At 43.7% G+C, this 16,471-nt stretch overlaps 1 protein-coding gene across 1 annotated transcript in view; it reads right to left on the reverse strand.

The window, feature by feature from the left end:
* The window catches only part of LOC148519339 (uncharacterized), a 70,265-nt gene extending 54,116 nt beyond the window's left edge, over positions 1–16,149 (reverse strand). The window contains exons 1-3 of the mRNA XM_088476619.1: positions 16,095–16,149; positions 14,454–14,816; positions 10,900–11,178 (exon numbers count right to left, since the gene is read on the reverse strand). Of these exons, the coding sequence (XP_088332745.1) occupies positions 10,900–11,178; positions 14,454–14,816; positions 16,095–16,149 (697 nt within the window). The remainder of the gene's footprint in view (positions 1–10,899; positions 11,179–14,453; positions 14,817–16,094) is intronic.
* Positions 16,150–16,471: the final 322 nt, after the last annotated feature.

Consider the following 16,471-nt stretch of genomic DNA (forward strand, 5'->3'; position numbering starts at 1 on the left):
ATTCTGTGGATGGTGGGATTCAGGGGCGTCTTAAGATAGGAGGGGGCCCGTGTGCACTCACCGTGCGAGACTCCCTCCTCTCTCCATGGTGGCTGGCAGCCGACTGACGCGGCTGGCCAGCCACCGGAGCCTTAGTAGACTCCGGGCACTAGAGCATGCCCAGAGTCTACTGTGCATGCGCAGAACACCGGTAAATGGCCGCGGTGGCCATTTTCCGGTGTTCTGCGCATGCACAATAGACTCAGGGCACACTCTAGTGCCCGGAGTCTACTGCGCATGCGCAGAACACTGGGAAAATGGCCACAGCGGGCATTTTCCGGTGTTCTGAGCAGCGCTGAGACCCGACGCGGGATCACGAATAGGTAAGTTTTAAGAAAAAAAATGGGTGCACTGTGTGCGGTGTGGACCCCCCTGGACCCGGGGGCCTGTGTGCCCCGCACACACTGCACCCATTATAGATACGCCACTGGTGGGATTGCATCCGGCTTCTGCAGCAGAGCTTACCTGTCACTCCCCTCCCCTACCTGCAGACCTCTGGAGACCATCTTCTCATTCATCACATCTGTGGGGGCTGCAGCATCTTTCATTGCATTACAGGACCCTGGAATTACGCAAGCAGGCAGACTAGAAGTATGATGGGGTATAGGGTATACGTGTTCTCCTCTCTGCCTTTACAGGACTTGGTCAAACTTTGAGACACCTCTAGAGCTGGCTGCACTCTATTCCTGGTAATCCAACTCCTGTAGTGTCTGCAAACACGTGTGCACAAGTTGTGACTCTTGTTAGTGGAGCTAGGGGCAGCCCCATGGGCATTCACTGCTGAGGGGGTACATATTCTCCGTTCAGCCCCCTGGACACTCACTGCTAAAGGAGATACCTACACTGGGGCCAGCCCCTTGGGCACTGACTGCTGGAGGGGGTACCTACACTGTGGTTAGCACACTGGATACTAACTGCTGAGTGGGGCCCTACACTGGGGGCAGTCCCCTGAGCACTCACTGTGGAGGGGGTAACTAGGTTAGGTCCCTGTACACTCACTGCTGCGGGCATAGGTGAATTGGCCATAGCTTCTCCAGTAATTCCCAATGTACTGCTTTGTGTTTTTATTTTGTATACAGTTACACTACCGTTCAAAAGTTTGGGGTCACTTAGAAATGTCCTTATTTTTTAAAGAAAAGCACTAACTTTAAATTAATCAGAAATTCACTCTATACATTGTTAATGTGGTAGATGACTATACTAGCTGCAAACGTCTGGCTTTTAAAGGGATATCTAAATAGGTGTATAGAGGCCCATTTCCAGCAACCATTTTTCAGTGTTCTAATGGTACATTGTGCGTTAGAAGACTACTGGATGATTAGAAAACCCTTGAAAACCCTTGTGCAATTATGTTAGCACAGCTGAAAATGGGTTTGCTCATTAGAGAAGCTATAAAACGCCTTCCTTTGAGCTAGTTGAGTATCTGGAGCATCACATTTGTGGGTTTGATTATACTCTCCAAATGGCCAGAAAAAGAGAACTTTCATGTGAAACTCGACAGTCTATTTGTGTTCATAGAGATGAAGGCTATTCCATGCGAGAAATTGCCATGAAACTGAACATTTCCTACAACGGTGTGTACTACTCCCTTCAGAGAACAGCACAAACAGGTTCTAACCAGAGTAGAAAGAGAAGTGGGAGGCCCCGGAGCACAACTGTGCAAGAAGACAGGTACATTAGAGTCTCTAGTTTGAGAAATAGACGCCTCACAAGTCCTCAACTGGCAGCTTCATTAAATGGTACACGCAAAACGCCAGTTTCAACGTCTACAGTGAAGAGGTGACTCCGGGATGCTGGCCTCCTAGGCAGAGTGGCAAAGAAAAAGCCATATCTGGGACTGGCCAATAAAAGGAAAAGATTAATATGGGCAAAAGAACACAGACATCGGACAGAGGAAGATTTGAAAAAAGTGTTATGGATAGAAGAATCGAAGTTTGAGGTGTTTGGATCACACAGAAGAACATTTGTGAGACGCAGAACAAGTAAAAAAATGCTGGAAGAGTGTCTGACGCCATCTGTCAAGCATGGTGGAGGTAATGTGATGGTCTGAGACTGCTTTGGTGCTGGTAAAGTGGGAGATTTGTACAATGTAAAAGGGGTTTTGAATAAGGAAGGCTATCACAGCATTTTGCAGCCCAATGCCATACCCTGTGGACAGCGCTTGATTGGTGCCAATTTCCTCCTCCAATAGGACAATGACCCAAAGCACACCTCCAAATTATGCAAGAACTATTTAGGGTAGAAGCAGGCAGCTGGTATTCTGTCTGTAATGGAGTGGCCAGCGCAGTCACCAGATCTCAACCCCATTGAGCTGTTCTGGGAGTAGCTTGACCGTATGGCACGTAAGAAGTGCCCATCAAGCCATTCCAACTTGTGGGAGGTGCTTCAGGAAGCGTCGGGTGAAATTTCTTCAGATTACCTCAACAAATTAACAGCTAAAATGCCAAAGGTCTGCAATGCTATAATCGCTGCAAAAGGAGCAAAAATCAATGAATACCGCCAAATCAATCTTCCATTCGTTAAGATCGGAAAGTGTTCAGTGAGTATAACTAAGCAGGGTCATCAGGACCTGATGTATGGCAACAGTTGAAAAAAAAATGACACTTCTTTCCCTGCATACTTCAATGAGCAGGTGAGGATGTTAATCTCGTGTTCACAGTAATGGCATCTGAATTCAGCGTGATGGTGGGTACAAGGATATGCAGGGTAAGGCAGGGCAGGACAGGGCAGGACAGCACCACTCCGAACCACAAAGTCAGGAAGTCTCCACAAACACAACCAAAAGATTGCAGCAGGAAACCACAGGCACCAGCGTTTCCCGGCCAAAGAATCCTCCAATGGTCAAGGAACACTACAGAGGGGTCACAGGATCCAACCAGGCGGCCTGGAGAGGTAAGCAGAAATAGTGCCTAAACCAGCTCCCGAAACAAAAATATTCAGAGACGAGATGTAAAATAAGGATGATTGAGCAGCAAAGCAAACAGAGACACGTCTCACTCCTTGCCTATCCCGGTCATGCCTAATTTTTCAAAAGGTTTTTATGCCATCACTATTCTTACATAGTATATATAATATAAAACACCCCTACCTCAAAAATGCAAACACTTAAAAAAGAAAAAAAAAGACTAGATGGACCTGAAAGTTCTTTGCTTTCATCTATTTATATATTTTTATGTATGTTGGTAGCATTCGTGTTTAAACTAGAGAGACATGGGATTGTATGGTGGATATTTTATCCACTGAGCACCAGCAAATAATTATATTATCAGTTACTTGGTGCCCGTTTCATTCACTGAGGCCGGGCAAATATTATTATTATTATTATTATTATTATTATTATTCACCAGCATGTGTCCATAACGCCATACAGGGAAAGTTACAAAAATGCACGTAATCAATACAATATAAAAAGGTTCAAATACTGTAGACAGTACAAGCTGAAATATCAAAAAGATAACTTTGTGATAGTTGTTAGAAACACCTAATGACACGCAGGCCCATTTATCAAAGTGCATTTGAGGTAAATTCCCCGAAAACACCTGTTTTCGGGGGTTTACCTTAAATACTAAGTATCCCCCGGATGTATGAAGGAGGGACCGCAGCAGGTATCTCCGATACCTGCTGCGATCCCTCCATTGCCGCCGGCAGCCACATCCCCCATAGGTTTCTATGGGGGATGCGATGCTGCAAAATGAATCAATCGCATTCCCGATATTGGCCCCAGCAGCTAACGCCATCTGAAGATAGCGTTAGCCGCTGTGTCTTATGGGCACTTACCCGCATTTCAGCCGGCGGAGGGATCTTCCAGATCCCTCTGCCGGCAATGGGCGCCGCTCATGTGCAATCCGTGGGACTGCGCATGCGCAGCAGCCCAAAATGCGCTCTGGCCACATCGCAGGGACGGGCTCTTTTCGGAGCCCGTCTCCCTGCATGTGCCGGGTCATACATTCGGCCGGTATGATCGCATTTTGCAATGCGATCATGGGCGGTACTGCATGCCCTGATCGCATTGCAAAATGCGATCCTTAATAAATGGGCCCCACAGTTCCTTGGGAAGGGTGGGCAAAAAAGATAAAAGTCGCTGAATTTGTGTGAGCTCACTGTAAACAGATAAAGTTGAGAAGTTGCTCATAGCAAACCAAAGAGCTTCTAGCTATCATTTATCTAGCGCAGTCCAAATAACAGTTAGCTAACTGGTTACTACGGGAAATTTTTCAACTGTATCTCTCTCAAATGTTTGATACATGTCCACCTGTAGACAAGGACAGTGCATGGTGAGAACCAATAGGGTGGAGAGCCCTGCTTGTGAGAGCATACAGTCTAGGGAAGTAGGGGGTATACCTGGCGGGAGAACTAGGAAGAGGTAAGAAGTGAGGACATATGGTACAAGTTAAGACTGTGAGGATAGGTATAAAATTTGAACGAACAGGTGCATTTTCAGGACATGTTTGAAACAATGCAGGCTAATAGACAGATTCATAAGACGGGAGAGTGAGTTCCAGAGGAGAAGAGTAGCTTGGGAGAAATCTTGGATGTACAATGGGCTTTAAGGAGTGTAGACTGAGTTCATGTTGGAGATTTAGGAGGGAGAGGAGGACTTGAGAGCTTTGAAAGTGAAGAAGTTGAAGGAGAGGAGATTGGATGAGATAGAAAGATGAGACAGCCAGCAGCATTGAGGACAGATGTAAAATTGGAAATGTGGGAGAAAGCAAGACCAAAGAGTTGGAGATTGCATTAGAAGATAACAAGGGTGTGAGTTAATGATTTACTTGGCTCCAGGATGAGGAAATTCAAATCCTGGAGGTCTTGCAGAAGTGAAATTGGTATAATTGAGAGGTAGCATGAATGTGGGGGGTGAAGGAGAAGGAGGAATCGAGAATGTCATCTAGGCAGCAGACTTATGGGACAAAAGACAGAAAAGTGTTGGTAACAGAAAAAAAAAGAGATGATTAGTAAAGGTAACTTGAGAGGGGGGAAGACAATAAGTACAGTATCAGACATGTTAACATGGAACATTTGTGTACCATCAGCAAAAAGGTGTTGTCGTAGATCGATGGAGCTGATGAGATGGGAAGAGGTGCATAGAGAGAAGAGTAGGGGGCCCAAGGACAGAGCCTTGGAGAACACCAAAATGAAAAAAAGAGGGGGAGGTAGAGTTGTAGGTAGAGACAGAAGGAACAGTGAGATAGGTAGGAGAACAGCCATGAGAGGGCATAGAGGCCAAGAGAGTGGAGAGTTTGAAGAACACAGTGGCCGCGATTCAATCCAATGCGATGATGAATAGTCCCGGAAGGGAGCTCCCGAAGCCATTCAATTCAACGCGATGTTTGGTCGGGCGATGTTTGGTCGGGCTATAGGAAATTTTCTCGCACCCTCCTGGGGTTGCGAGGAGAAATCCGACAAAAGTGCTGGCCACGCGGCTGTTTGCCGGCTTAGCGTGGCGCTAACAGCTTTGCGGACGGCCCTTTAGACAGAGAATGCCGGTTCTCGCGACTAAATGCCCAGGTTAAGTTGTGAGAACCGGCATCCTCTGACTTATCAGCGTGCTGAATTGAATAGCTCCGGGAGCGCCCTCCTGGGACTATTCAGCAACTCATTGAATTGAATTGCGACCAGTGACTGTAGAAGGGAAAGCAGGGAAAGCCTGCTGGAAAGTAGGTTCTGTAGGGGTTGGAAGCAATGACTGCTGGAAGGTCAAACTGTAATTACATTTCCTTGATTTTAACATTTCTGCTCTGTGGTTGCTATGTAATGCCTCTGATATGTCATATAATATATCCAATTTCCCAGTCACAGGGGTATATCTGCAAATATGCAGGTATTTATAAATGTAGATGTTGCCCATAGCAACCAATCTAATTGTACTTAACATTTATATAGCACCTTCAAAAAGATAATAGCTATATTCTAACTGGTTGCTAAGGGCAACATCTCCACTTCTAAAAAACAGCACTTTAGTAAATATACCCCAAAGTCTTTGATGAACCTGTTGTGTGTATTGTTCATTTGTAAAACAAAGCACACAACTACATAAACATAAATACACCCACATTTGCATACGCATTTACATGTGCAATGCTTGGTAAATGTATGTAACTACATAAAGGACTTTTATGGAATGGACTGCAGTTTTGCAAGCTCCACGTTAGCTAACATTAACCAGAAAACTCCTGTAAAGTATGCTAATAAAAATAAGAAACAAACATAAGAGATTTCTGGGAATGTACAAAGGTGATCAGTATGAAATTCCGTCGGTTCAATTCCCAACAGGAGAAGCCCGACCGGAGGAGATCCCGATGCCGGCAGGTAAGTACCCTAACCCTCCCCTCTCACCCCCTAACCCTCCATTAGGGGTGCCTAACCCTAAAACTCCCGGGGTGGTACCTAACCCTAAGTCCCTCCCGGGAGGGCCTAGACCCAACCCACCCCTTCCCGCATCCTAAACCTAACCCTCCCGGGGAGGTGCCTAACCCTAACCTACCCCTCGGGGTGCCTAACCCTGTCCCCTAGGGGTGCCTAACCTTAACCTGCCCCTCAAAACCTAACCCTAACCCCGCTACACCCCCTAACCCCCCCCTTCTGCTAACGCTAAGGACACCGTGGACTTACCTCGTTCAAACTGTTGTCCTTCGGCTTACCGGCGTCGGGATTAAGATAAGTGTCTGTATTTTGACACCTATCTTAAGTACCCCGTCGCGCTTCCCCTGTCGGGCTATATATCAACGGCATTTAGTCCTATGGTCTATAAACTGTATCCAGTACAAAGAAAACCAGTAATAATCATGTTTACGCATGACAATTAATAAGTAAATACATTTAAAATGCATGCTGTGCTGATGTGACAGGTTTATTTATTAGTCATAGCTGCCTACCATCCCGGAATATCAGATATACTCCTAGAATAATGGGAGACCTACCGGACTCAAAAAAATGTAGGCTAGGCACTCCGACATGAGTGGCTGGAAGGTACAGTGTCTGAGAGACTGGCAACATGTGCTGCCTGACAGCTCAGATTGGTTGTCCAGGAGAGGAGTCCTGCAGGAAAGAGCAAAAGGAGGTAGGGCACAGAGAGTTGCAGGAGGAAGTGGGGTTCATTAGAGACAAGGAACAGTGACTGGGGAAAGGGCAGTGAGTAGGGGATCAGTCACTTATGGAAGAGAGAGTCCTGTAGATGGGGAGAAATGTCTAGTGGCATACTGTAAGATACAGAATTGTGTAGGGGTAGGGAGCAAGGACTAGTGAGAGTGCAGTTATGAGTTTTTTTCTTTGGGGGGATGGGGGATGATTGTGCAAAGGAAATATCTGAGGAGGAATTTTTAGTGGATGTGGTATAATGAGTCCATCAGTTCTTGGTGTTAGTAGGGTAAACACTTCATTTCCTATAGTCCTGAAAAATTGAGAAGTCTCCAGGACTCCTGGGAATGCAGGCTAGTCTCCCATTGTCCTACAGTGCCTCCTGGATCTCCGCTGTGTCTCCCAATACCTTGCATTCATGAACGTACCTGAGACATAAACGGTGTGGTGGTTGCAGCTAATTACATTGCAGGTAATATGTTATTTCATAGTGTGAAAATATTTTTCCCTTTTTAAATATACAATTAATCAAACTAGATAACACTGTGAATAACACTTTGGGATTAGTGTATTCACACAGTCTTTGGATGTTTGGAAAACTGTGCATGTGCAGGACCGGAATTACGCATGTGCAAACGGGTCCTGCGTCCTTGCACGTAATACGGCTGCAGTTGTCAGGTGAGTGTCTGCTGCCAGTTGGGAACGGGGAGGGGGCTGCGTCGGGTAGCATTCCTGGAAATGGGAGTGTGTTACCTTAGTTTCCTGGGAGTGACAAGGCCAGGGTCTGTGTCGTTGGATGCAGATTTCCTGGCCTTGTAAACAGGCCAGGCTTCTGTGCGGCTGTGCAATACCGTCCACGTTTGAATCAGGTCCTTAGCCATATATAAGTGAAACAATTTTAATACAAAAAAGATTTGCAGTATTTTTGTACTTTGTTCCTAAATCAAGCATTCAGAAGTCCTCCTGTAGAAATTTTGCATTTGCCTCTGAGACTTCAATGGAGATGGTGGCCTGTCCCATTTTACAGGTAACCAGTGGTGAAAGACATAGCATTAGCCATACTTGCCGACTTTCTGGCTGCCCCCTGAAGCTGCTGCTGCTGATGATGTGAAGCCGATGATGCTTCAAAATGCTGTTAATCACGGTGGGCAGTGCCACGTTGTCGCAATTCAGCGTGAATCACGTCATTGACCTCCCGGACTGCCCACTTTCACTGGGAAGGTGGTCATTTTGCGGGCAGATGGTGTCTGGCTCGGGAGACTTGCCATCTGATTTGCGGGAGCCTCCCAGCCGTGAGAGTACACAGGTATGGCTTTAAGCCATATCAGGTAATAGGGGGCTTTGCTGCATTTTCTTTGAATTATTCAAGATTTGACCGGCTTTGTATTCAGATACGCCCTTCTAAATATCACTATTGTAATGGAATCGGTATGTAATGCCGGCGGATCAAATACCGACAGCGGCAGTCCGATGGGCTGGAATCCCGACAGCATCAGATAAGTAGTCTAACCCTCCTCTCTCCCCCCCTAACCCTAATCCTCCCTTAGGGGTGCCTAATTCTAACCTCCCCCCGTTAGTGCCTAAACCTAAAGCACCTTAAACCTAACCCTCCCGGGGGAGTGCCTATCCCTAACCCCCCTAGTGGTGTCTAACCCTAACCCCCCCTTTCCCTACCCTAAGCCTAACCCTCCCGGTGGGGTGCTTAACCCTAAGTCATCACCCCGGAGTCCCTAATGCTAAGCCTCCCCCTGGTGGCTACACGCTAAGACACCGGGCTTACCGAACGAAAGGATTACTAGTGGGGCTATCTTTAGTCCCATGTCGGGATGTGGCTGTTGGGATATCGGCGGGCAGGACAGCGCCCGCCGTTATTCTAACTACATCCCATTATAATGCTTGGTTATTTAAGCTACATGTCATGCTTGAACCAGTCTGACCATTATCTTCTGATCTCTCTAATTAACTAGGCATTTTCATAGACAAAACTGATGCTCACTCTATGTTTCATATTTTTTGTGCACCATTCTCTAACCTCTAGAGACTGTTGTATGTGAAAATCCAAAGAGATTAGCAGTTTTTACCAGTTTGGCAACACCAATCATATCACGGTCAAAGTCACTTAGATCATAATATATACCATATGTTCCCCATCTGTATTTCACTAGAATTCAGCACTTCACTTTTTGGGCGGGATGTATCAAGCATTGCATTATGGATGCGGTACATCCCGCCACTCACCGCATGCATACCGGAGTTAATAACGCCGATAGGCACGTACAAATGCAATTAAAATTGCAAATTAGACAGAACATTAATTGAGATGACTACTTTTCAGTTACTGCTTGTACCTAACACTGGCATTAGATATACACTGGGCCCTTAAGAGATAGTAGTGCCCTAAGTGGTGTGTAGAGCCACATTCCATAAGAATGAGCATTGTAACATGTATCGAGAGATTAAGCATTATGGGCTAAATATAATACCAGCATGGGTTCCTGACAATAATGTGCCTCTTGCTACATATATACTGCCTATGTGTTAGAGATAAGAATGGTATCTTATGTTGTACCAACCAAGTCACTGGTACCCATCTTATAACTAATATGGGATTAACATTCGGCAGCAAACACCCAGTTTCTAGTATATATGCAGTTTCCATACAAAAGTCCTCAGCCACGTGTCCTGACTCCTGACCGAAGGTCTGCAGTATCGGTGCCTGCTTGTATATTGATTGATTCCAGGCAACAAGAGATGAAGGGGGCTCCCTGGATGAACTACATCTTATGAAGAAGATGATTAACCGGTGTTGTCTGAATACATAGACAAAAGTTGACTTATACTTTGTTTGTTTGTTTGTTACTTACTTATAATAAAGTGTAAATTGATTTGTACTAACTCCAGTTGTCACTTGTATAACTCTTTATCTTTGATATATAAAAGAAAGCCCCAGAGTACATGAACATAAATGTGAGGATATACTGTATATAAAAGTATTGGGTGAAATATGTGAGAGATTAACCACATTGGTCAAACAATAACTAAATTTATATCAAGAGATGAAAAATAAAGCATGTGTACTGATATGCTCAAAATTGAGCTTTCCCTTATGTGCAAAGCAGTGACTATGGGATGAGAGTGATTGGGCAATGGCACAGTAAGGCAGAAATCAGCTGCATCTGCTATGAAGGTTCTCCCGGCTGTTACTCCCCTGGTGCAATGCAGTGCAGGGTGGGAGCGCCAAAAAACTCCTAATGAGGGTGCAGGGAAAGGGGAAAGGTACCTGACAATGATGGCGGTGGTCGCTGGGGTTTGTGGTGCAGGTGGGGTCTGTTGAGTGCACATAAGTGCCCCCAAGGAGAGGATACTGAAGCACATTTCCCAGGGGCTTTTTCAAGAATCTTCTTTAGGAATAAATCTTAATAAAAATTCAAGGAACTTTAATTCTATGTCAAATATTACATGTGATTGTTGCAAGGCATTTGGTTTACATCTATATAATATAAGCTAAGGGCTGCACATTAGCCCCTCTCAATACAATTAGTGCAGATCTCTTCCACTGCCATAGGGGTATAGATGTGTGATATGAAAATGTATATGATTATCAGATATAAAATTTGATAAGTAACATTAGTAATATTATCCATATGTGTCTCATTGAGAATCACATTGACGTTTTAATTTACAATAAGATAGTGCAATGTTCAGTTTATGCAATGCGGAAGTATCATTTTTACACATTAAAAAGCAATATAATATTACACAATCATATTAAGTGTCAAAAAGTACCTGACTGCTGAAAGGAAGCTTCTGTTTTCTCATTCATTGCTTTATTCCAGAATACACAGTTGTAGCTTTGACTTATATCTATGCCTCTGATTGTGCTTGTTGTGTTATAAATGCCATCCATATTCCAAGCTTGGGAAGTATATGCTAGAGAACTTACATTACTACCATTTTTTTGCCAATATACTTCTGCCTCCGGAAAACCTAATGACTGACATGTCAACGATACACCATTTTTTTCTGGTGATATATTAATGGATCTCTGTATGTTTGTATAAGATGCTGCAACAAAATAAAATATGTGCTTAATGAATATTAATGTCCAATCTGCAGTATATTATTGCTTACTGTACTAATAAATCTTATGGCAAATTTCAAATCACTCAGTGTACGCATTTGTAAATACATGGCCGAAAATAGGTGAGTGAGCACACATCAGTATTTGACATTTATTTAGTGTATGTGGCTGCCTTTAGATAAAATAATGATCGTCACTTGTGGTTGTAATATCTCTCTCCTGGCAAGGAAGAAGACTTACAAAGTACATACAGTAGATAGATAACACTCTAATACTGCAAATACAAGGAGTGATTCTGATGGGAGTCATTCAGGGCTAACAATCCAAAATCTTTCAGAAGGCCGCTTTCCATTCAGGTATCAGAAATTGGGACTGTCCTGCAGAGATTTGGACTACAGGTACTATGAGATACGGAATAATTCAGGACCTGATACAGAGTTGCACGCAAGTCTGTCTTGCAGATGGACCTTGACATTTTTTGCATGTGATCGAGCCTAGAATCCAAACTTTGAGCAACTAGGGGCAATTCAGAGTTGTACACATTTCATCTCCACTTGCGGCTAAATGGGTATAACTGGGCATTCTACATAGGAACCGGTTGATTAGTTGCAACACTAAAGCTAGGCATCCTCTATACAATTATCTGTCAGATATCTGTCCAATCTGGCTGGTTGGAATGAAAACCTGGTAATGTATGGGAGCAATGACAATCGTCCATTTGCTCATAAATACTGGAAAAGAGACAAAAATGGTTGTTCAGACAAACTGGTTATAACATACAAATGTAACCAATTTGAACAATTTTTTTGTCCTTTTTTCAGTGTTTAAAACCATATGATCGACTGTTATTTGCTCCCATTCATTACCAGGTTTTCATTCCAACCAGCCAGATTGGACAGATATATGACATAAAATTGCATAGTGTTTGCCCAACTTTACTGTACTAATTGGATTTGAGGGGACATTACTATTCATTTTTGTAGAGTTATATTACTGTATAAGATATTATTTTAATTTGATAAGTTGTTTACTGGATACGTTTTGATAAGTTGTGAAAGGAGATTAGTATTAATGTGGGTTTTTTACATTAATGTACATCTTTCTTTATGCCTCACTCTTATTTTATTTAAAATTTGTTTTATGTTTATACATATGCATTGTACTTTTACATTTTTCCTAGGTCAAGGTCCGATCATTCTCTTGGCAACCCTGGGCATGGGTTGCAAGGCATGGCCACAGAGTGACTGATGTGTGTGGTTCACTCTGTGGTTGCTCCCTGACCTACTCCATCTGAGACTATAATCTCACGGGATCATCTATTTGTTCTTCACTCCACAATACATATGGGTATCCAAGCAGTAGTTAAATAACCATATAAAAGAATACGAAACAAAGTGCAATATGTGCAAAAAAGGGTACACTTTTGGTAATGAATTGGAGAATTACCAGATGTCCCTTCAATAAGGGCCTGTAGCTGTTAGAAGGTGGAGGTCTCTGGAGACCTCATACAGGGTCCAAATGAAGGGGCGTCCCTGGATATCTCCTATTCAAGAATCTCCTGTCACGCGTTTCGACAGACTCTCTTCCTCAAGGCAGTGTCACTGCCTACCCATATGTATATACTGGAGTGTGTTCCATATTGGGTTTTTACCTAATGTTGTCTGGAAATGAATAAATAGTGTGGGACTGATTACACCATATTCTTTGCATTACTTTTGTTTTTCATATTATGGAAAAACATCCGTTCTAAGAAATTACTCCTGCACACGAGATTGACTGTGCAAAGATTAAAGGAAAGTATATTGTGTTTTCTCTAAATTGTAACACTATCGCACTCTAAATAATCAAAATTTTTGCATTATATCTACAGTATGCCAGGCTGGTTGCTCTGCCTTGGCTCTGGCCACCAGGTCACAACTGCTCCCTTTTATTTTCTTTCATTTGCACTTTGCGTTACTGAAATTTTCTTGTGTGCAAATTATTCTTTATATACGCTTCACTATATCTAAACAGTTTTATTTAAACATATTATAATATATAATAAGCACAAAGTTTTAAGGCAACCTGTTGTTGCTTGTAGAGCAAATCAAGTTTCAAAATGTACCATTATAATTCTTGATTTCATTGAAGATTCAGATGGATACAGAGAGGTGCTCCTGGTACTATGAGCCTGATTCTGTGTTGCACACAATTCCAAATGTGGAATTGCCAATGGCCATATTGTATGCATTTTAGTTGCTTCTTTCTGATGGCTGAGTGGATGCTACTTGGGTGGCAACTGGACGGCAATGGAGCATTTGCACTTAGGAGAATCATCCTGTGGGCATGTAGATAGTTATTTTCACGGGTGGCCGGTGAACAATGTTACATCAATTCTTTAACAATAATTAATAATCCACACCCACCATACAAGGGGTGTGGGGAATAGCCCTAGTGCTATAGGGGGTGACCTGAATTTGTTTTGTAGGCCCATGCTGACCAGCCTTGGCTTAAAGACCTAATGCTGGTCATTTTTTGTTTCAAAAATAAAAATACAATGCTGCTCAGAGCACTAGGATCACCTGTCACAGTTTTGGTCGGTACTGGAATTTTTTTGTGTGTGGTTTTCATACCTTTTCTTTTCTAAAGTGTGGTTCCTCAGTGCTTTTGTGGCAGTTTGGAGCTTAGTAAATCGTCAGGATTGAATCCCTCCATAAAAATGCAGGTATCCCACTGGGACTTCCCACCAGGTAGAAAATCTCCCCCATGGAGTAAGTGTCACGCTCAAAGACATGATGAGATGGTGTCCATGAATGGGGTGGTGCAGTGGGGTAAGGAGTGGGCCATGCCCTTACAATCTGTCCTAGGCCACACAATTTCTGATTGTGTCCCCAATTTTCAGCACTACTTATCAGAGGGACAGCACAATAGAAGTTATGGGTACGGGATGCCGGTGCTCAGAATCCCAATGCCAGCATCCCAACAGGGTTAGGATACAGACACCAGGTAAGTATCCTAACCCTATATCTCCACCCCGCAGCCTAAACCTACCCACCCCCCTGCAGCCTAAACCTAACCCTTCCCCTAGTGCCTAACCCTAACCCCTTACTCTGCCCCTAACGCCAGTATTTACCGTTGGGATGCCAACGGTCAGGATGCCGGGCTTCTTACTGGTGTTGAGATTTCGGCGCTGGCATTCTTAGCACTGGCATCCCGACAGCCGGGATATGAACTACATCCCCAATAGAACAGAACGTGATTAATGCTGTTAACTACTAACCTTGGACTTCAAGTTTAATATTTTGGAAGTCAGACCCTCCAAGTTCTAATGCACAGAGGTATGTCCCTGCATCACTGAGTTTCACATCTTGAATCTGTAAGATGGCCTCTCCTTTTTTCAGGTCTTCTAATAACAAAGTCGTTCTCCCCTTAAATGTGCTCTCCTGGTTCAGCAAATCTTCCTTTCCATTCTTAAACATTATTACTTGTCTTGGCAATGACTGCTTTGGGTTCATATATTGCCATGAGACTTTCAGATCATTTATATCTTCATTTTTTGAGAGTGGAAACTTGCATGTCATCTGTACTGTGTCCCCACGTCTCACTGTGTAAGTCAGTTTGGGAGCAGTCACTATAAATAATGCTAAATATGAAAAAAGAAAATATGACTATTAGATATGTAGCCATCTACCTTAGTTACATTGTTATTAAATATAAATGTAAAAACAACAACATTGCATTGCATTGACAGGAATTTACAGAGTTACAAACTACAATAATGCAGACTTTTTGGTTGCTATGGGCAACACCCCCTTTTTTGTTTCACAAACCTCATAAAAATCCTTATTTGTGTCTCCATAGAAGCACACGTGAGTGTTATGTGTCAGTGACAGGATGCTGTCTTGTATTTGTGGAAAAACTACATTGGCCGGTCGTCCTGGGCAGTAGAAATTAAAAATGGATCTACAGTCCATATATAGGTAATGGCCCCTGTAGTAATACCCCCAATAGAAATAAACCCTGCAATAATGCCCCCTGTAGTAGTGCCCCCAGTGGTAATGCCCCCAATAGTAATGTCCCCTTTAGAAGTAATGCCCCCTGTAGTAATGCCCTCTGCAGTAATGCTCCCTGTAATAGTGCCGCACACCCACAAAAACCCCCCCCAAAAACACAATACTTACCTACGTCCGCTGACATCTGGTTCACTTGGCTGCTTCTCGGAACTATGGGAGAGATGTCATGACATCTCTCCCATAATGCACATGGCGGGAGCCTGAAGCTGGAGCTCAGGAGTGAACTCCAGCCTCCGGCTACCGCTGCGGGGAAGGACCCGGGTGCCCACTGGTAACTAAATCTCAGTGAGTGCCCGGCAAATGGAGCCTCCCTGTGGCTCCGGGCTGAGGTGGGCCGGAGGAGGCAGAACTGGTTGACGGAATTCAGTTCCGCTCCATTCCGGCCCACTTTAACCCCTGGTTGGGGTGTCTTGAAGACTGCATTTGGGAACCTCTGGATTAAGCTACAAGGTGAGAATGAAGAACTAAGTACTGTGCCAGCTGGCCCAAATTCAACAATGAGAACCAAATTGGTAAAATACAGTTGTAATAGCCTGGATAGTTTGCAGATCCAGGTGGTGCCCCCCCTCTACCCATACCACTGGCAGGTGCCATCCTGACCAACTACTACAGTAGCTACAGACCTGTGCCCATCCAACTCCTATTCTAGTATGTACTTACATTTATTGAGGTCCAGCTCTGTACAATTTTGGTATGTGAAACTCTACCTCACTCATCTATTTAATTGTAAATATTGGTGTCTGTAGTTTGCTACTTTAACCACAGGCTTCAGTCATTTTCTTTAAAAAAAAATATATATATTTTCCTTGAAGGATTAATATGCAATGTTTTCGCACAACAGTTCTTACCTAGCATTCTGTGGGAATCAGAAAGCAAAAGTAACAGAAACAGGAAGCCAGACATGGTTTATCTGAAACAACACATCATGTTAGAAAAATGCAGTCATCTCCAATATGCTAATGCTATGGAATTAATAGTTTACACATTTAGTGCATGTAATGGCTGATTCTGAGTTGGGAGAAAAGCAAAAAAAAGAAAAGAAAAAGCAAGTAACTATGGGCCTGATTCAGCAAGGATTGCAACTGCAAAGCTGCACGCAGGCTATAGATATGATGTATGCACTCAGGCAGCTTTGCAACTGCGATCCTTGCAGTTATGATAATGCAGCAGGAGGCATCACGTCTCCTGCTGCATTACGTATCCGAGCTGCGTTGTCCAGCGCAGC

Source organism: Taudactylus pleione, unplaced genomic scaffold, assembly GCF_031769625.1.
Source record: "Taudactylus pleione unplaced genomic scaffold, aTauple2 ptg000190l, whole genome shotgun sequence".
NCBI lineage: Eukaryota > Metazoa > Chordata > Amphibia > Anura > Myobatrachidae > Taudactylus > Taudactylus pleione.